This window comes from Harpia harpyja, chromosome 3, assembly GCF_026419915.1.
Source record: "Harpia harpyja isolate bHarHar1 chromosome 3, bHarHar1 primary haplotype, whole genome shotgun sequence".
NCBI classification, from domain to species: Eukaryota; Metazoa; Chordata; class Aves; order Accipitriformes; family Accipitridae; genus Harpia; species Harpia harpyja.
The window spans coordinates 26,801,024-26,822,859 of NC_068942.1; the positions used below are offsets into that span (position 1 = coordinate 26,801,024).

Genomic DNA, 21,836 nt, shown 5'->3' on the forward strand with positions numbered 1-21,836 from the left:
AGTGCAAAAGATCGGGAGTTGTTCTCACATCTTAAAGCACACACCAAATGGAGAGCTGGTGTCTGGCTCTAACACATACCGCCCCGCTGACCTCGTGCAAGCAGTCGCAGCATGACTCAACTCCAATAAACTGATTTGACTTCACCAGATGGTAATTTGGCTAAATTTGCTTTTTGACTTCAATTTGCCTGCTTCAACGAATGAGAGCACAATTTGGCTCCTTTCTCAGTGAAAAGGAAGCCAACCAAACATGACTTTCACCAGGCCTCAGTTTTTGGCCCCAGATTTCAACACACACTATTACAGCAATCAAAAGAACCATAGAAATTACTTGTCATTTTACTGTTCCTTAACACATTTCACACAGTCCTGCAGCGAGCAGAATCACAGATGAACCTCAGAACATACACAGAGCACAACTACTACACTGGACATGAAAAGGAAATTTTATTAAACGTGTTTACATAACATGAGTTGGAAGTTCATTTAAAAGCACAGGGGAGTGTTAAGACAAGTGGTCAAAATAGAAAGGTACTATCGAATTATAGCTAGTTGGTTTTTGGCCACTAAGACAGAACAGGATCTAGTAGTAGTGCACCAATGCTTGAGTTCTTCCTGCTCAGCAGGTCGAGCAGTAACCAATCTGCGCCCTATGGAAAGATGGGCAGAATAATTCCCACGTGTTGAGTAATAATAAATAGTTCACTTGGTGCAGGCAGTATGTCTATGAATTAAAACCTAGTGTGTACACAGTTTCTACATGTGTTACAGCCCCACAGTAGGAATCTACACCAAAATAGTTATTAGAAGGAATTTGGTCCGTACTACATCACGTTTTCCATAGGGTAAAAAATAAAGTCCATCTATAGACATTTAGCACCAGACTCACAGACCTAGCCTGGCTAAAACCTGCAAAATGTCTATAAGAAAAATGGATGGCTTAGATTTCTTGGTTACTTCAGTATAGTAATTACGAGCAAACTGTACAAGTACATGCAACATACAAGCTGGCCTATGTGGAACTAACATACATTATTAAATAACCTTTTTCATCTCTTTTTACAAAACGTGCATGCAGCTTTGAACAGTTCCAAGTCATGCTGCTCTATTTGTGTGATCACAAAATTGAATGGCCTGTAAAAGGAGGGGAAACATATCAATGCACCTGCAGGAATCTGCAGTTGTTCGCACATTTACAGAATATCACAAGGGATTTCAAGGCCAAGAAGAACTCAAATGAATAAAAAGCAAATTGAAATTTGACTTTTTTTTTCTCCAAAAAGTAAGATATCTTGCGTTAAAAAATCAAGCCTTGTGCTTGCATCAATCTCAAAGAAATGTAAACTAAAATTTGATAAAAACATTAGTAAGTGCAGAATATTTCAACTGGAATTTCCAGTGGAACATTGAACAATTCATACCATGCTCTATCCAGGGCAGACAGGTGCGTCTGAAGCGACACACATCAGAGAAGCCTGGGTACAGCTGAAAGTGTCATATGCTCAATCCATTCCTGGTCAACATTTTGGGAAGTCAAATATACATTTATACACAGAAACGTAAATATTTCCTCTCTATTTCTAGGAGGAAAATTGCATTACCAGTAACATATTCAATGTCAAAATTAAGACTAAAGCTGCTTTATACCAGTCCCCAGCAGTAGTTGCAGAATTCTTCAAAATTCTTCCATGCAAAACATCATAAACATAAAAGTTATTATATATAATGCAAACATATCTGCTTTTTACAAAGAAAAAGTGGCACTGTGATGATTATTTATTTTTAAGAATATAACTTAGATTGGTCATTTGTTCTGGTTCCCACGTGAGAGACTTGGAAGTACCAGAACAGAGAAACGATTTGAACTCGCTGGAATCGTAACTGTGGCTGTTGAACACTTTAACGATGCTTACAGAGATATGCTTCAGCCCTTTGTTGTTTGGTTTAGAAAAAGAAAGGAAGGGTCTCTGTTAGCGTTGTGAGGACTTCTACAAAACTAGCAGAATCACATGGCAAAAAACTAGTGGAAGTGACAAGTACAGAAAAACTGCTGAAACACCAGGAAGGTAACACTGCTTGAGGGCTCTCTCAAAATGTGAAAAAATACAACATTGTTAACAGAGTGAGAGCTTCCAGTTTGGGTCATCTTTGACTTAGGTCGAATCTAAAGGTCCCTCTCTCTCTCTTTTTTTTTTTTTTTTTTTGGATCATTATAAGCATCGGTGATAGCCGCTAATAGATTGGCCGTATGTGATAAACCTTTGTTCTGTCAATTTAAGCCATCTCTCGACAAACAGACATATGTTTGGATAACTACTACAAGCAAAAACAGAAGTGATTGTCTCTCTCCAACAGTGTTTTTTGATCATGTAAATATCTGGTTCCAACTGTCATCCTGGGTGATGTTTTTATTAGACAGCACCTGCTACTATGATCTAATGCAGGGAGGCCCAGTTGAACTTTCCAGAGATGACTGGGAAGCCCTGCGTGTCAGGGGAGTCAAGGTTGGATCCACTAGTGATGAAGGTGGAAATAATTTATACCAGCCTATTACCACACTGGACAGATCCAGTTCCTCCAGAAGGATCTGGGCAACTCCCATGAAGCATTTGTGGTCCATTCGGCCATAGTCTCCCCAAACTATTACCTGGAAGAAGATAAAATACAGGTTCAGCATTGTCCCCAATCCCATGCTCATATGTTCACTCCTGCTCTTGTTATGTGTAGCGTAAGTAAAATGTTATTCTTAAGGGTGAAAGATTGCTCCCTCTTGTGGGAAAACCTAATGGTAGGACAGGAGCGAGAGTCAACAAAAGAGAAATGTTTAATACAGCCAGACATTTTGCAGGTCTGAAACCACAAGCCACAAGGACGCGTTTGCTGGTATTTATAAAATTAAATGCTTAGTGAGTTGGAATGGGTTTATGCATATTGCTTAAAGTTAAGTAAACACGCAAGTGCTTCTCCAAATTATAGCCTAAAATGGGATTAAGAAGCAACTGACCTGAAGGACTTTACCCTGTGGACTTTCATCAAAAACCAGTGTCTGCTGGTACAAAGGATCAAGGGTCTTCCGTGCAATTCTTGTTTTCTTCTTAGCTATACACGTTCCATTTTCCAATAAATACACTTTGACATACGGAGCTGCAAACAAAACATCATGAGTTTTATGTTTGGACTTAAAAACTTCTACATTGCACATCTGAGCTGGATGACAAATGCCTTAAAAGGAAGCTGAGTGGAAAGAAAATGACACACCTTATCTTCACTGTACAATCTGAATACAATTATATTCTTAAAATAAATGACGTGGCCCATAAGAAATCAATTTGATTTTTATAAACTTTGAATGTAATGATCTAAGATGTTACTAACAACAATTATGTTTCATGCATGCCTGTCATTTTAAAAACACTTTCTTTTGCCAGGAATTAACTGTCCCTGCTAGCTACTCTGGAGTCTCTATGCATGTTTAGGGGTCAGAGATATTTAACAAAAATAATACTTTCATGTTTCATTGAAAGGAATATTTTAAACTAAGTCATTCCAATAACAGACATTAATTGCTCTTTCATCTTTGGCTCCTAAGGAGGTTGCAAAGCACCATTTTGGCAAAATGTTATCTAAAACAACTGCTCCAGTTGTTTCGGTAAGCAGTGGTTCTGGTAGCAATTATAAATCTCCTCTAACAAAGATTTCTGTAAATAATTAGAACGTCAAAAAACATCCTTATAAAATGATACAATATTAAATCTCATTCATTATACAAATTATTGACACTGGCACTAGCACAACCTGCTGTCTTCCTGAAGCACTGTTGCATACAGAAGATCCTGGCATGTGGTGGGTCTGTTAAGCTGTTTGTTCAAAGCACTTTCATCTGTTCTCCATCTCTTGTTTTGACGTGGAACAAACACAAAGGACTTCATCTACATTGACAAAGCCCCTCTGAGATATATGACTTGCCTAAGATACGCAGAAATATTTCTGCAAATGTTCCTTCCAGAATGGATGTTGAGCTGCTGAAAATCCTTCCTTGGAAGGTGGCATGCAACTGGCAGATGCAAGGCGGTAAAAATTGGCCATTGGTAGCAAGGATATCTCCACGCACACATTCCTTGTTGAAAAGCAAACCAAACAAATGCAAATGGAGTGACAGCTAATGAGGAGCTCAAAAAGTCTCCGATCCCCAGTTCATCAGCATATTTCATATTCTTGTTTTCTGTTCATGTATTGTCTTTTTTTTTTTTCCTTACCTGGGGTAGATTTGGAGCCAGGTTTTTGTGTGAGGCCACGGGCTCTAATGACTTCTACTTCTAATTGGCCCTTTTTATCCACCATTCCAATCTGGATGTCACCTGAGAGGGAGAAGAAAGAAGCCCAGATTTTAGACAAGCAGTGCGCCCCAGAAGATAGGGTATGAGAGTGAGAAACGGAAGGACTAGTTTGCTACTAGTCTGCTGCGTTAGTGTGCTTGTCACCTCTCCTCCTGATCCCTTTAATTTCCCCATCCTTAAACCACGACTAAAAGATATACACTTAGGGAGCACAGTGCCCTCTCTTGGTGTACGGTTTATATCAGAGCTCAGTATTTCTGATCCATGGAGGCAGGCAAATTTACAGCAACACTATGGTATAACCACCACACCTTTAATTTTGCACTGGCGAATTATCTAGAGACTTCCCACCTAGGACTGTTGCCCCAGCATGCCAGTCACTGACATGCGCTGCCCTGACAGCGGTCCCACACTCAGAGAGCCTAAAATCCAAACTCATGTTCAGAAATCCCTTCGGCTGGAAGTTTCTGCCTCCAAGCTGAGACGCAAGAGCTGGTAGTGCAAAGGCTCCTTGTCTGATGAAGGAGGAAGGAGAACTGCTGGTAGAGGCTAACGTTGAAACCTTCTTCTGTAACTACAATTGCCTGACTGGATCCTCAGCGTAAGGCAGAGACGCCAACCACATGAGGCACGCAGGCATAGCACAGCTTCAGAGAATGATGCCCTGCCCCTCAAGAGCTCAAAAGAGGTCTTTTTTCTGCAACAGTCTCCAACAAGTACGGGGGTGACAATTTTCCTGTTTTTATCAATATTCCACACCCATTTTTGGTGTGAATAAAATGATGCAACACGTTAAAATAAGAAACTGCTTTCGCTACTAAATAGTCAAACTTGTTTCCCTGCCTGAGTTCTGACAAATGACATGTTCTGCAGAAAAAGGAAACTGCTTAGTCCAAGACCAAGCACTGTTCTGATCTAGATCAACAAAATGCAAGGGAAGTGAACTATGGGCTGATGCTCAAAAGTGTTCTATCTCTATGGTTTCATATATCATGGAATCAGCTGGGTAAAAATCTAACAGGCCACTTAGAATAAACAATGCACAGTGTGATGACATGGGCAGCTACGTGACACCTGTGCAAATAAATGAACTATGCATATATCCATGAAACACGAGTATGTATGTATTTGACATGCAAACTCTGACTGTCTAGAAAAACACACTCATGAATAGATGGTCCTGAACTACAGAATTTGGGGTCTGGATTTAGAAAGACAGCATTTTGAAATTAACTGGGCATGCAATTTTTCACATGCTTGTCTAACAGTATATTAAAGCAGTGTTTAGACCTTGGTACTTGAGGTATGACAGAGCAGCACGGAACATTTCTTTATCAATCAAACTTTGTTTGAATAAACAGAGCCCTGTGTTGCGCTAAAAATAGTTCACAGGAAAATTCCAACAAGCCTTTTTAAGAGCACATCTCTGTATCGCATATCCAAAATAAAACATGCAACAGGGAACCAGAAGGGGGAGCGATAATACAAACATTTTCAAATCGTCACTAGTGAAAGGGTACCACATAGAAGGTCTTCTGAAAATTGTTAAAAAGCATGATTGAGTGCTTTTTTGGGGGCCAAAACTTGAGCCTTTAGTAAATAAAGCAGTTCTAAGAGGTGAAAATAAATATACTACTCAAGTAATCTGCAGAAAAATATTTAGTCAGAAAAGGATTAAAATAGAGACGGAAGAAATCTAGACCCTTACATTTGTACCAGTAGAGCCACTTAGATTTTTATTGGGCAAATCATCTCACAAATACCTCCTCTTTCAAAATAATAATAAAAAATACAGATTTAACAAGTTTGGTGCTTATTAATGCACCAGTAAGAAAAAGTTACTTGGACTTACACAGCAGCCCTTGACTTAGGGGGTAACTCAAAGCATTCTCAAGAAAGTTTCTGTCTCCTCCTGCTCACAAGTTGGGAGGAAAACACTCTCTTCTGCAATTTTTCTTTCTGTTTCTCTCTCCTTTTTCAGAAGCGGCTCAGTAGCCCTTCCTGAAGCTGATTCTCCCAAGACAGCTGTACTGAAACACTGGCCATTTATAATTTCCAGCAGGAGAAGTATGGTTAAAGTAGTGGATCAAGGACTCCTCGCTTAGCATCCTAAAGCATGTCAAAGAATTGCTCATATATAAGCAAAAAAAAAAAAAAATCAAACCTTTCCCAAGATACATACACAGCACTGCACTATTGAACACCTTATACACTCATACTCTGTTCATAACCAAGGTACAGCTAATGCTACTAGAGGGAAATACAGACTGGTCTGGAACACAGAGAAGATCACAGACAGCCCCAGGCAGCTGCTGTAGGAAAGGATTTTGTCTCTTTCATGACAAAGACTGGCTTTATCAGCAACTGATTATTGGGCATTGCAAATGTGGGCAGAAGTTTCACATTCTGGGGTTAGATGAACTACGTTTGGACAAGTGCAGAGTTTGGCCAGGAACTGTCTGTCACATCCAAAATAATCTGTGGAAAGTAAATATAAACTCTGAACAGCTGAGATTTTGCAGTGAGATACAATTGGAGAAGCCACAATAATTTTGAGTGGGAAGTGCAACCCCTATCTTCAAATTGCAAATGAGATTAGCTGACACCTCAAATGGAGCAAATACTGTTTCTCATCTCATTTTGGATGCTAGCGTGCTAGGAATATCAGTGACTGCATATGGGACCTTCATGTTTACAGTGAAGGAAGCCACTTTGTAAAAGTCTTTTTGGTGCTGTAGTCTGGCAGTGTGTGCATTAGTTAATTGGCTTATTATTCATTTAACAGAGGAGAACATATTATTCTTACCCATGGCAGGGGTTGCTAGCGTTTGTCGGCCTACTAACTGTGCAGGTCCAAGTCCGTCGAGGAAATCACTAAACTGACTGTCAGCGCCCAGCCGTACTCCAGGAAATATTAAGCTGAAGACAAAATAAAAGCTGATTAAACATAAGAACAGGATTAATTTCTATTGTCCTACAGCATTTACCTCAAAATTACTACTGATACAAAGCAAACAGCTCAGGATGTGCAACCACAAATTGTTCTGCAGCATCAGGAATGAGCTGTCTCCCATGGACCCCAAAGAAGTGTAGTGAAATTCTGCACATGGACCCAAAGTAGTCCATAAAACAGTTCTGGCTAAAGAGTTCTCTAGGTGAGAGCCTAGTGAAGAGCCTGACAAGTGAATAAACTATGAGTGACCTTGTATGAGAAAACATAAAAAGCCTCATGAACTTTAATAGCCTATCCTTCTTCATTCTTGAATGCTTGATTTGCCTTGTAATACTGTTTGATATCTATACATACATCCAAACGCCATCCATATCAGTTAGAACAAAAAGGGAAAACAGTTGAATACACTAAATGAATCTGATTGCTGCAGCTGTTTAATGAAGCAGTAAACTGGCAGGTAGTAGTAGTGTTGCTTAGAGCTAATGCCACTCCCTAGCCAAATATTCTGGTAGCCACATCTGGATCTACAGCTGGTACCCACCCCTCTTTCAGGACACAAACTGAACTGTAATACATCAGCACAGAATATATGGAAACATTCCAGGTCAGGCTGGACTGGGCTCTGAGCAACCTGATCGAGTTGAAGATGTCCCTGCTCACTGCAGGGGGATTGGACTAGATGAGCTTTAAAGGTCCCTTCCAACCCAAACCATTCTATGATTCTACGATATCCAAGCTGCTTGCTTGTATTCCAGGATCTCCGCTTTCTTTTAAATAGATATACAGTCTCCAAACAATAACAAAAGAAACAAACAAACAAAAAAAAGAGAGAGAAAGAATGATCCATGGTGGGGAGACTCAGCTTTGACTTCCTCATCACAATTATGAGGAACAGAAGAACAGACTTTGAACCAAGTCTAGATAGCATTTTACCCAGCAGGCCATCCACCACTCTGTATCTGCTTGTCCCTCAAAGAAAATTCCCTGTTAGACTGGAGAAAATAATAACAAAACTTCCTAATAAAATCTGATTTCCACAGATCAGGCTTATGTGCTCCAGTCACTCATTTCACACTGAAAACTCTTTGCAACCCCCAGTTCGTTGGATAGGAAAAGCCCATTCTTCTCTTCAAGACTAAGTCATTTACTATGCTTGCCTAAATGACTGCCTGTAACTAAAGCTGGCCAGAAAATATCAGCACAGTGCTTTTCATTAGAACACTCTGATTTACCAAAAGGTAAGCTTTTCACATAAGTTTAATTTTAAGAAACCTTTTTTTTAAGAAGATTTCTTTAGATGGAGGAGGAAAAGAACCTCAAGGTCTCCAGTTCAACCGTAAGCCCACCAGGCACAGCATTCACCTAACCTTGAGATGCAGCTTCAAGCCCACCCTTCCTGACAAGACACACAGTCTGCTTCTCTCCCCAGTAGCACTACTCGTTCACTCTTGCCCCTGCTATGAAAAGTTTTTGCTCATTTCTTTGGCCTTTCCCCCCCAAACATGTTACATTTTGCTATGGAATGACTAACAACACTGAAAATGTTCACTTGAGAGCATTCTCACTTTTCAGACACCTGAAGGTTATGAAGTACACATTCACCTTAATGTGTATTAATTCTAATTCATTAACTCCAGATATGGGCCAAGCAGAAGAATGCAACATGGTACCTGGGGTATGTACTGTAGGAATCTGCTTTCTCAGCTGAGCTACACATTAATTGGTCTTATGAAATGCAGGATGAGGCATGATACTGTCAATAAACTGTGATCCTGGACGTAAAGTCAGTATGATAATGTACACACACACAAGGAAGGAAAAGTAGCCTGTGCAAACTTACGTATTTCCTAATTGTCATGATTACCCGCCTACAGTAATGTCAAGAGTGAACTGCAGACAAAAATACTACTAAAGCGAGCAAAGTCAAGCTCTCGCTGATTTTGATGGGAATCTCACAAGAGACAGGGAAATCCTAGCAAACAGCTTCACTACTCTGAATACAATGTGCTATCAAAAACAGATTCGTGCTCACACTAGAAATAACATCTGAAGTTAAAGGTGACATTTCTAATGTCCGAAAAAGGCCCAGAAGGAGGAGGGAGAGAGGGAGAGGATTTTAGGATCAGGTGGCACAGTGCATGTACCCCTGATTATGTGATGCAGTTATGCACCTTTCCTTCCACCCTGCAGCTGTGTCCAACTTATGTTCTACAAATAAGCCAGTGATGCAAGTGGGGGAAGTGATTAAACAGTAGAAAATTGTTTTATTGGTCATCTTTCTTACAAGAATCTCTGTGTTTAACATTTTTCATTCACTGCAATCTAAACCCAGAGCTGCTGTAACTAACATTGTTCTACCAAACTCATGCAAGTTTGCAGAGCATCTGAGGATTTGATCTATAGCTAAATCAGAATCATAGAAAAGCAGAAGACTTCAGAGAAGTTTTCTAAGCCACAAAGTACAGCACCACACTGAACAGAGCCCTCTGGTATCCCTTTTGCCTATGGCATTGTGTCCTGTTTAAGGAACGTTTCCCTTCCTTCATTGCAGCGAGATATATTTAACTGTTTCACCTGAGTTTTGTTACCTGCCTCCTTTGGCCCATTCTCCTGGGCTTCCCTTCAGAGCCACTGTTAGATATTGGTGGTGGTCTCACTTCACTGGCCTCACTGTTTCTTTACTCTTGCCGGAGATTGGAATAGGGACGTGGAGATCAGGGTCAGTGTTTAAGGCTAAGGTCAAGTGCGAAGTGGGTTTGCAGTCAGGTTTGCAAACCTGCATTGAGGTTTGCAATCTCAATGAAGTTGAGGTATATTGAGGATCAGGAATCAACCAGAAGAGCTGGTAACTCTATCAAACCAGAAGTCTGGGACAGAAACATAGTGAAAAGTTAGGAAGCCGGTGCCAAAAGTATGGATCAAAAAAGCAGGACAAACGTGGTCAGATGTGAAGAAATCTATTGTATGAGAGCCCTGAGAGAGGTAAGGAGAATTGTCAGAGGAGAACTGGTGCTGGAACAAGAGATGGGGAGCAGGCACAGGAGCTAAGGAGGCAGAAACAAGACATAAGATGCAGATCGTGTGACTACCACCTTGCGATAGCTCACTTTACCTTGAAGGTGGACCTAGTTCTAAAGGATAATTTTCAAACTAAGTCCCGCTATGCACACCCAGCCTGCAATATGTCCCAGTAAGAAGCAAGCACACTTCCTCTCTTCACTGCCTTACTCAGAGACTGATTCTCAAGTCAACAATTTAAGGCTCTACCTTGCAGTTTCTGTCCTTCAGATGCCCGCTGTGACCTCCAGATCCAGACCTTGGCTGCCCCAGCCTTGCCAAATCTGTTTACACACTCTGAGGCTGGAGCAGAGGATTAGGCTGTTCCCCTGAAAAGATCCTCACTGTCAGCGCTGGGCACCCACCTCTCCCATACTGCTAACCAGGGAAACAGGCTCCTCCAGCTCTGCCTTAGCAGGGTCCAGTTTACTGGGCCCTTTGCCTCCACGGTGAGTGACTGGTGCCTTACAGACTGACACTCCAGCACAAAGAAAGGAAGGAGGATGGCAGGATGGAGTGTTGAAAGAGTAAAGGTAATGCCCTATCATAGAATCATAGTGGGAAAGATACTGGGATATTTTACTCTTGTCCCTCACTCTTCATCTGATGCTTATTTACTCTGAGTTATTCATGATAGAGCCTGTTTTTCTTACATAGCTCTTGCAATTCTTAGATTTGTCAAAGAATCATAGAATGGTTTGGGTTGGAAGGGACCTTAAAGATCATCTAGTTCCAACCCCCTTAACTTCCACTAGATCAGGTTGCTCAAAGGCCCATCCAACCTGGCCTTGAACATTTCCAATGATGGGACACCCATAAGTTCTCTGGGCAACCTGTTCCAGTGCCTCACCACCCTCATTGTAAAAAAATGAGGGCAGTGAGATCATCCGATGACGAAGAAACTGCACCTTGCCACCACCATGGCTGCCCCTGGCTCTTCGTGCCTTATACAATGTGCAATAGCAATTGTGGTAACACGGTAAGCATATAAAAAGATGAAGACAAAGAAGTCCCAATCTCTCATTTTTTCCAGGTCTACAGGGTGCAATTTGCCTACCCCCGGTTTCTTCTTTTGTGGGGAGGCATCTTCTAAGAATTTCCGAGTGACCACTGTGCCCTGGCACACAGGATAGAGTCCCCCTGAGAGCTGTGAGGAGGCTGGACTATTCACGCACACTTTTGTGTCAGATCTGCCTTTGTTCTCCTTTCCTACATATTGAGTCAGTCAGCAGTGAATGAAAACAGTTACCCATTCCCCACCATTGTCTGCCTGATTTCAGCTGATGGGGCAGCTGGACTCTGGGTTTACAGTTCTCAATAAGAGACTTGGACCAACTCCAGACTAAACTTTCTTTGTATATAGTATTACTGAACAGAGTTTCATATCACAGGGATTTACATACAACATCTGAAGTTTAACTCTGAGTTAATCCAAACATAACTCAAAGAAAAAGTACCCCTATGTTTTGTTTTGAATAACGCGGTCTGAATTTAGTTGTCTTTTGATGAACAAAATGCCTCACCGGATGACAGGGAAAATGTGAATCCTTAAGAAGTCCTCTCTCAATTTCAGTTTTCAAGACATTTGTGTTACATGCCTAAAATAGTTCAGTTTTGCAAACGTTTCAAGAGGAAGAATCTGTACGCAGAGCTATCCCCTTCAGCCAGAGCTGGGACCTCTGTTCACATCCCAAGTTTTCTTACAAAGACAAGAAACTTCTCCTACATTGCTGATATTTTTAATGCCACTTACTTGCCCTCAGAGCTATAACTATTTATGCTGCCGTCAGTGGATTCCCGACTTGGCTGTCGAACCATACGACTTCTCATCTCTGCTGCCATTCCTGTCTCTGTGCTTCTCTGTATCGTGCTCTTTAGCTTCTTGTTGCCAGCCTCTGAAAGCAGAGAAAAAGAGCAATAGTTAGAATAACAACTTAGAGCAAAGCCTTTCCTTGCAGTTTTCCCCCAACAACAGTGAACTGACTTGACCATTACTATTTAATAATACAAAAAGACTATTCTGATCAAAGAAGGAATCTCTCTTCTTCAGTTGCAAACTGGCAATAGCTTCTCTTTAAAAGGGATGCAACCTGCAGATCTTCATTAGGGCAAACTGTTAGAAATTAGGTGTCTTATTAATGAATGACCTTTACACAGTTGGAATGTAGACAGGATGACTGTGATAGTGCCTGCTAACCATATACTCGGTAAGGTGTCTCTAGCCACCTTGTTAGTTAGGTTGGGTGACTACAAAAGAAGTTACAACTCTCAGAAAAAAAGAGGGAAAAAAATCCTTTATGCATTCCACAGAAAAATGTTAAGTACTAAAATACTTAGTATCAAAAATATAATAATGTGTTTTGACTCAGCAAAATCTTACTTTTCACCACAGAAATTCTTCAAAGTAAACAGTGAGCTTTGCATAACTTCTGATCTCAGCACTTCCTAAGCAGAATTAACTCTTGGAGAATTTGTTTGGGAGACGACGGACTTCACAGTCTAGGCTTGCAACCGAACACTACCGAGTAATGCAAATCTTGTGAAATTCTTTAAAGACTCGATCCATTTGGAAAAACTTCCATCACACATTCTTTAAAATGCAACTTGCATTCCACCTGGAAGGTTTCATGTTACCCCTGCGCAAGGAGAGCTTCCAGTCCTTTACAGCGGTGGTTATGGGCTCAAGGTGCAACGGCCGATCAATGAATTCTGCTGTCGCATGGCAGAAATTATGCTTCTAGCTGACGATAACTGTTCTCAGAGATCTATAACTGAAATACGTCCACCAAAGTCTCTGTGTGATGTAATAGCGTATGCTGACTTCAAACTCAGTGTCCTGTTCTTTTGCATTTAGTTCAGCCTATCATTCAATGGGTAACATTAGTTTCTCTCAGGAAGTAATAGATTTGACAAAGTTCCACGTAAGTGCATGCAAAAACATTCTCCTGCATTTGCCCCTTCATTTCAGTGCTCCTTCATTTTCCCTCTGTGAAGTCTGTGCTTCCTTTTCACAGTCTGCTCAGGGGAGCATCTGAAAAAGTCAATGTTTCTTCCACCTTCACCTCCTGTGGACTGGATTGTTCTGAAAAATTTTTCACCTTCCTGTTTCACATGGACACCATTGATGTTTGAAGCTGACAGATCTTGACCTTTCTTCACATAAAAGTTCTGGCTTTGGTAGCCCCGCGACACCCATTGCTCAGGGTGTTTAATCGCGCTGCAGAGAAGAGCTGGCCCTTGCTCTTTGGGTCTGCAGAGCTGGTGGAGGGCAAGGAGAAATCACACGACAGAGCAGGTCCCCCTCCCCGAGTTATCACAGTAACCTCTCTGGAGCTAGCAGAGAGACAGCAAACATGGCCAAAGCGAAAAAGAAAGAATTCGTATATTGGGCTTAGAGGAGAGAGACATCACCACAGCATGTGGGGCTGTGGTTTTCCTCTTATGCCTTCTGGAGCAGGGGTTGTTTACCTATGGCCACCCAGAAGCAGAGAAACTGCGGAGCAGAAGAAATCAGCTATTTCCACAGATCCTTTACTCCCTTCTGAGGCCAACAGCTCTGAGGTTTTGCTGTGGGCCACTGCAACTCATCCAAATTCTTGGTCCTTGGTCAGCTGAAAAGGCATTAGTCAGTGCTGCTAAACATGAGTAGAGTAGGCTAGTCAAGGTACACCAGGCAGACCAGGTTCCGCTCGTGGACAGTGCAGGTGGCTGTGGAAGGTATTTGCTAGAACTTCAGTGACTCCATATGTAGAAAATCAAATGCTACATTTTGGACCTGAGCTTTATCTTTAAAAATAGATGGTGTCCAGCACATCAACGCTGAAAGGTAAGCTGAGCATCAAAAATGAATCAAAAGGCAGCCTAGGAAGCGTAGCCCACATGCAGAGCCCTACACCAAAGCAGGACTCTCACATTTTCAGTAGCTACGCGTTTGCCACCCATATTGTTTTGTGCTTCTCTCTCTTGCTGGGACCTGTCTGAAAGTTTCCATCCGCTTCCATCTTCTCCTACAAAGCGGGTGAGATTATATGGTTTATCCCCAGCCTTCTTTTCTGGAGCCAGCCAGATCAGGCAGCAGGAGCAGAAGGATATAATATGGTAGAGCCTGAAATGCAGGTGGCTGAATAGGGTTGCCTGTGAGTATTCACGGCTCAGGAAATGGGAGTGATGGGACACGAAAGGTAGCTACAAGATCATCATGACCTTAGCACAAATTGGGAAAGGGATGTTGCTCTGTACCACCTGGACAACATGGTGGGTGCAGAACTTAGGGATTTGAACCAGGCTGAAGAACATATTCATAGAAATAACCACTATAAAAAATATCCATTGATGACATTACAGAAATTAATATTTTAGCTTTGAGCCACAGCAGAGATTGAAAATAGCAAGTGGGTTTTTCTGAAAGAGTAATTTTATATTATCATGGATAATGTCCATGTTGCTGCTTGAACATACTTCTTTGCTCCACAGGTTTTAAATGTACAGACCACGAAGTAGGAATCCTTGTGCATGGCCATAAGCAAGTCCACAACCTTGTCTCGCTGTGCTGCAAATACCAGCCTGTCTTTTTCCGAATGTTTTTCAAGTCATTGCTCTCTGTCTTACTCTGCTGGATTCCACCTCTTTTTTTTCTTGTCAACATTTTTTTTCAGGTTGAAAATTAAAAAAAATTCTTTTGCCTCCTCTTGTAAGTGCTACTAGTATCCACAACATTTCCTGGGAAAACTAGAGTCCTCCTGCATATTTCACTGTACAACCTCAGACTTAATATTCTGCAGTACAATCAGAAATATAACATAAAAGTAACCCAAGACAGAATGGTAAAATACCTCAAGAGTTCTATGGCATAAAGGGAATTGCTTTTGCCCATGACTAAGAACTGAAACACACGTTGCACAGGTTTTGGATGTTTTAACCTTGGTCAGTTATGCAGATCATATTTTTTTCATCCACTTATAGCACAAAAAGTAATGAGAACAGTTTGTCTTGTTGGTGTACTCCTGTAAACTTCTCAGCAAAACCTAGTTCTGCAAGGGAGGGAGGTGGTTGGCATACAGCTGAGTTGGGAACTGCTGTTATTTCTAAAGCTGCCCCAGTAATACGAAGTCACACTTTGGGGTAAAACTTCCAGTCCTGCCTTAACTGCACAATGAAATACAGAATCCGAACAACTACCAGTGTTTCTCCTGTTCTTGATAATGTGTTCTTTTTAAAACTTTCATTTTCATTACTTTTAACCTAGCAGTTCTGCATATATCTTTGGAATGCTGCCTTTATACGAACAGTACAAGTTCGTAAAATATTTAAGTTCAATATCTATGACATATTGAGAAGATTTGCTACTCTTGCCTGGTTATCTATTGGAAAAAGCTTGGTCCTGCTTCTGATTTTTATTAGTTTGGTATTAGTTTGGTATTAAATTTTATAATATGTTACCGTTATTTGCCTGCACTGTGTAAATTACACCATATTCATTGTGCAGACTGAAGATAAACTGTCCCTATACTGAATACCATTTAGATGCAAAACTTACTCCAAAATGGCCTGTATGCTTCTGTCTGCTGTGTCAGTTATGTAAGGCTTTCTGCAAGCAGAAATGCAGATTGATGTGTATAAATTGCATGTAAACATATAGTTTAACAGGTACAAGCTAGAGAAAGACTATTATAGAGCAATTGTGATGAACATTTTTGCAGATTTAATAACTGATGCAAAAGGATCATAAAGCAGCCATCTGCAGCTACAAAATGTACACAGCTTGTAAGCATTTTGCAATTCATCAACAGCCTCATTTTAGCACTCCTGCTACAACACACTGATGCATGTGTGCAATGTGCTATTTCAGTCTACGTATTATAAATACAGTCTATAGTGATTCTTTTTGGGTCTGACAAGAAACTGGTCCCTGATTTTGGTTTTCTCAGACAAAAGTAAATTAACGGAGATCCTGATCTAAGTAATGATGAAGAGCAAAAAGCAAGCTTGTTAGAGTATGCGCTGTCTCACATTTGCACAAAATATCAATGCAGTTGATATACCCCCAATTTCTGTACTTCCTCATCACCTTCAAGTATAGCAGTCAGGAAACACCATTGACAACAGAATTATATTAGCGAGAAAGGGTCAGTGATAGTATCTATAGAATTAAGATGGCCTACTCGAGATACCTGCAGGCTAGCTTTACATTTCTAAAGGCATCCAATTCAGAGATGACAAAGCCAGGACAAATGGCCCAAAATGACTTGAATCCATGACTGCTCTTAGCGAAGGCATGACTGCACACGGCATCACCATTGGCCTGGCTTTTCCTCTGGGCTCCATGTGGTGCCTGGAGGCAATTACTACATTTTGCTCTTGTTTCAGTATAGTAAGCCTGAAGTAACATGAGCGGCTGCGTCACGACCTGCTGGAGTAAAGCTTTTATCCTGTGAAGTCAAGATGTATATTACATGCCACGGGACAAGGCTAGGGGACATACAAGAATATGCAAGGACCCAAGCTTGGTGATTTAGTCAACAGGACAGTGTTAGAGATCTCTGCAGGGCAGAAGATGACAATCCTGATGTGGTCTTCTATGTACTGCCTATAGGGAGAGGTGCCTTGAGCAAGCATTGCCCAGAATCATACTTGAGGGCAACTGGTTGGTTAGCACCAAAAAAAGAAATTTACACACATGCAGCACCTGGGTACGTGGCATGGAAAATTCATGACTCATTCAAAAGAACGCTCCAGAGAACAAAGCATACACCACTGCTAAATCCACTAATGAAAGGGATAACAAGAAGGGTACTAATACTCAATGTCATTGCATGACTCAAGGGCAAATTATTCACGGTATCAAGCATGCTCATGCATCCAAAGAAAGCCTAAAAGGACTACAGCTCCAAGCCAGCTCTGACTGAAACCTGGCAGGACTGTGACCATATTGTTGGTTTGCACACCGACTGTGCGAGACACCACCAAGATTACGCCAACTGGAATAGTAAGGGTCATCCTCAATTCGAAGAACTATAAAAAGAAAAGCCAAGGGGTGCATTTCCCTCTGGTCCTTTATGATGTGCTACTGATTTAACAACCTCAAATTTAGCTGCTGGGAGACCTGCTGAGTTACAAGTTCTGCAGCATCCCACTCACTCTGCATGTAGCACTTTCAAACAACAACAAAATGTATTTACACATGAATTGACAAAGAGCCCTTTGGCTTTAGTCCTAAAACAGAGAAAGAAAAGAAGAAATAATTCAAACAGCATTTTCTTTTACATGTGTACATCTCAGATGAACTCAGCAGTAGATTGATTGCAAAGATTGAAAATACATAGTGACTATGGACAGAAGATAAACAGTAAAAAATATGACATTTAAATACAAATGTTTCCTAGACTTCATATTCCACAATACTCCACTGTATTTTCCATTCTGTGTATTCTGCTATACTCTCCTGAATATATAATGCTGTTTATAAAAAGACATCTGAAATATTGTAGTAATGGTCTTCTAAATGTTTCCTCCACCTATCACACAATATATTCAAAGAAAGGAGAATGCTGTTCATATTCTGTGGTGTTAGATCAAAATATAAACCATCATGTACTTCTTCCCATTTCTATTTATTAAAACAAATCCACAAACAACATTTATACTATTATAAATAACAAAACCTTCTAGAAAGAATATTCACCTTTTCAGCTGAGATAATTTACCAAGACGTATCTTTTTATCAGGAGTTTGGAAAAAAATGTATCTCACAACTATATTTATAAATTCATATATTCAGCTGGCAAACCAATTTCATTCTCAATAAATATTTTCAGATAATACAGAAGATATAAAAAGATATTTTTCAGATAAAAAGAAGGTAATGCAATTGGTCCATTAATACACACAGTATTTTTTTCTGACATATTTAGAGACAAAGGAACAAAAAGCACCAATCCTAACAAAAGGAGAATTCACTGAAATGCTGTTAACAGTTATGTTAATGCTTTGATGGCATTTTAGCCAGCGTACTGCAGAATCTCAGCTTTTGACTGTGTTTGTCACTGAAAAGCAAACTTGCAAACTCAGACTCTTTAACAGTTTGCACTTAGATTTCAAAGGAAAGTAACTTTACTTATCCAACAGCTCCTATTGACTTCCGTGAAGCTGAAGAAGTACTTTGAGAAAAAATGCCAGGAACTGCTTAAGGTCCATGCTTAAAACAAAAGTAAACAGGAACTTGAAAATCAGGCCATTATTTACTACCTGACAATGGCCTCAAAACTCTGAGCAACTGCTTTTACAAATGATATCTCCTTAAGAAAAGATGGTCTTAGGCATGTTTACTGAAAAAAAAAAAAAGTAAAAACAAGCGTGTCATTTTGTATGATTATCCTGATACCTATGAATTCCCCATGTCAGGGAAGAAAACCTGGAAAGGAAAAACCTGGAAGGAAAAGCAAGGGTATCTGGTCAGAAGAAGTTCAGTTATGGCTTCTGAAATTACTAGTATTTTTTGTCCAAAGACTTTTACATTAATAGTTTTGTCCCCATACTTGCAATGAAGTGAAATCAGCCGCTGTCTGTCAGCCAAAATGAGGCAATCAGTGATGATACATGGTAACGAGTTTTTACTGCTGGGATTGCACTAAACACACTTCATAAACATACAGAAATAACAGCATCTTAATTACCTTGTTTACACATATGCAAAGAGCTATATAAAAGCAGAATATGTCAATGAAACTGGTAATAGGTATACATGTCTAGTTCTTCAACTCTTAAAGCCTCTTTCAGTGAAATTCAATTAGGAACACAACAAAGTCATGTTTCCAACAAATTATTTACTATATAAACAGTTTATAAAATTTCAAGCACTCTGTTTCTTACATATTCTTGGCTTTGTTAGACTGGAGGAGAAAGCCAGACGGAATGAATGCAGCTCAGAAAAGCTGTTTGCACTTCAACAGTAACATTTTTACAGCAAAACACAGCCCTACATTACCAACATCGTTTATTACCAGCCAACCCTTAGAAGAGAACTGACATATGGTACAGAGATAACATTTGTCCACTGAAAGGGTGCTGGGACACACCTGCCAGTTAATACAGGAGGGGAAAACAACATTGTAATGCAGGAGAAAGTAGAAGAGATTCTTCAGATAAACTAAAACAACATTTTATTTCTTTAAAAATTTAAACATATTTAAGTAACTGCATGACGTCTTTTTTGGTTCTAGGCAGCCATTGCAATTTTAGTAAATTTGAGACTGTTTTTAAATAAGAGTCTTCACAATTACAAATACTTCAGTATTTATTATTAAAAACATAAAATGACAGTATAATTACTAAAAGACAATGTTTTACAAGATGATATCACCCATGAGACAATTTATAAGATATCACTAATAAAAAAACCTTACTATTGCTATGCATCTTCAAAAAATTTCCTGAGAAGTGTGATGTATATAATGGCAACCCAAAGCCTAATTCTTTTAATAATTTCCATAAAAACTGTAAATTGAAACACTGTCAAAACCACTGGTGCCAAAGCATCTTCTAGTAAAAAGATGTTACATGCCTTCTTGTACAGTTGAAAAGTTTCTGAATACTAACCCGAATTTAATGGCACAGTATACTAATCAGGAGACATTACAGCTTCAGAAACAGTCCCCTCCTTTTCCTCACAACAATTTGCATCCTGTAAATTGATCTGAATATGCCATACCTTTTCTGCGGTTTGATTTGTTTGGACGGCAACTTTCAAGCCCTTCAAGTTTTATTTTACCACTAAGAGCACCTCCCAGGTGGGTATCACATTTCCCTTTAAAAATGTTACTAACCTGCCTTTAGAAATCATTTCTAGCGTATCAGATCAATGGAGTATCACGCCAGCACTGGTTTTTCCTTAGTGACTGTAACATTGCAAAGTTATAACCCCAGACTAACACACGCTGCTAGATCAGACTAATAAGTAGGCTCATCACAGTAACACACAGAAAATACAGGCTTACCTCTGGTTTAAGCAAAATTAAACATCGGCTACGATATAATCCTTAGCAAGCAGCTGGCACCTAAAGCAAATTCACCTTTGTTTAAGTAACTCGTGCTGTTTCTGGGTAGAATAAATCTCTGGGGTCTTGGCGTTGCCTCTCCCTCGTTCTCCTGTAACCACTTGGCACGGCAGCACTGCGAGGAATGATCAAGTTGCTTCACTCACAAGTTCCTTTTACAACTCTGATTACATTATAGGGCCTTGCAGTGAAAAAGTACTGAACTACCTGCCAGCTAGCACTTCATAATATATTGACGAAACATTAAAAAATTCAGTCAGCAGTGTATTTTCTAGTGATGTGCAAGTAGAGAAGAGCACAAAATATTCTTGGTAACCTTGGTTGATGCATTTTTTTAACGCTGCTGTTCAGCACTGGATGAGGAGAGTCAGACAAACCCAGAAATACATTTCTCTGTCTTGGTGATTTTGACTCATTCTGCATGAATTTTGGTACAAAACCACCTGAAAAATTGCAAAGCTGAGAGACCATCAAATTAGCATTAAATACTAAATTACAGTTATGCTATAGAAAATTCTTAACAATGTTACTGTCTTAGAGGGACTTTGAGCACACCAAAGTTAAAGTTTCACTGCCTCCTAAACACCCATGTGCATTTTGAGAACAGAACTTCCTTTTTGAATTACCCCTTTCATCTTTAAACTTCATTTTGAGGAAACAGACTTTGCCACAGAGTTGTTTCCATGTCAAATCATTCAGTTTTTCTGATACTCGACTCCAAAAATGTAATATGCTTTCCTCTTGCAACTGCTTAAGAATCAATTAATTTAACAAACCTTTATCAACTTGGCACTCAAGCATTGTAGGGACCGATGTGCTTTCTCTCGCTCTCTTTTACAAAGAAAGGAGGTACCCAACCTAATGAATTTGGACATCAGGTTGATTAGAGATAGAAAGGAGAAAGGAAATGTCTCAGCATTTGTCAAGCAAAAAGAAGAAAACTGTTTCAAAAAGAATTATAATGGGGAGAAAACGAAAAACATGCATGCAATAAATTTCTCTCCAGTGGATCTTCAAGTTATGGTGAAGTTCTGATTATTTAAAGTATCGTAAAATGATTAATGAGAAAAATGCCACAAATGATATTGTGCATTTCAGCTAATAAAGATGTAACAGGACTTGTGGTTGCAAATACTGTATGGGTGACTAACAAATTCAAAATCCTCCGCAGTGGGGATGCAGTATATCTCAATGTCACACCTATGCAGAAATGTCCACCTGTTTTCACTGCATAGGCACAGACTTCCTATATAGTGCAATGGTTAAAGTAATTTGTATAATTTGTATCTTCTTGCTCTGCAGTACACATTTAGAAATGATGCTCAGAATCCCACAGAGAGGGTGGCTTACCACCTTTTTGAAAAATACGTAGTCATATGGTTTGCAGTTCTCTCGTGATATATGTTAAAAAAAATTAAAACAGAAAAATACAATTAA

The 21,836-nt window shown here is 39.9% G+C and overlaps 1 protein-coding gene across 50 annotated transcripts in view; it reads right to left on the minus strand.

Moving 5' to 3' along the window:
* Positions 1-428: 428 nt before the first annotated feature.
* The window catches only part of RIMS1 (regulating synaptic membrane exocytosis 1), a 341,727-nt gene continuing 320,319 nt past the window's right edge, over positions 429-21,836 (minus strand). For 49 of the 50 annotated variants that reach the window (XM_052781720.1, XM_052781726.1, XM_052781737.1 and 46 more), the window contains 5 exons: positions 12,101-12,242; positions 7,144-7,256; positions 4,257-4,358; positions 3,005-3,144; positions 429-2,647 (listed from right to left, as the gene is read on the minus strand). In XM_052781720.1, the coding sequence (XP_052637680.1) occupies positions 2,429-2,647; positions 3,005-3,144; positions 4,257-4,358; positions 7,144-7,256; positions 12,101-12,242 (716 nt within the window). In that variant the 3' untranslated portion in view covers positions 429-2,428. Of the gene's footprint in view, positions 2,648-3,004; positions 3,145-4,256; positions 4,359-7,143; positions 7,257-12,100; positions 12,243-20,339; positions 20,518-21,836 lie in introns of those variants that run through there. The other variant, XM_052781771.1, reaches the window with a different exon arrangement.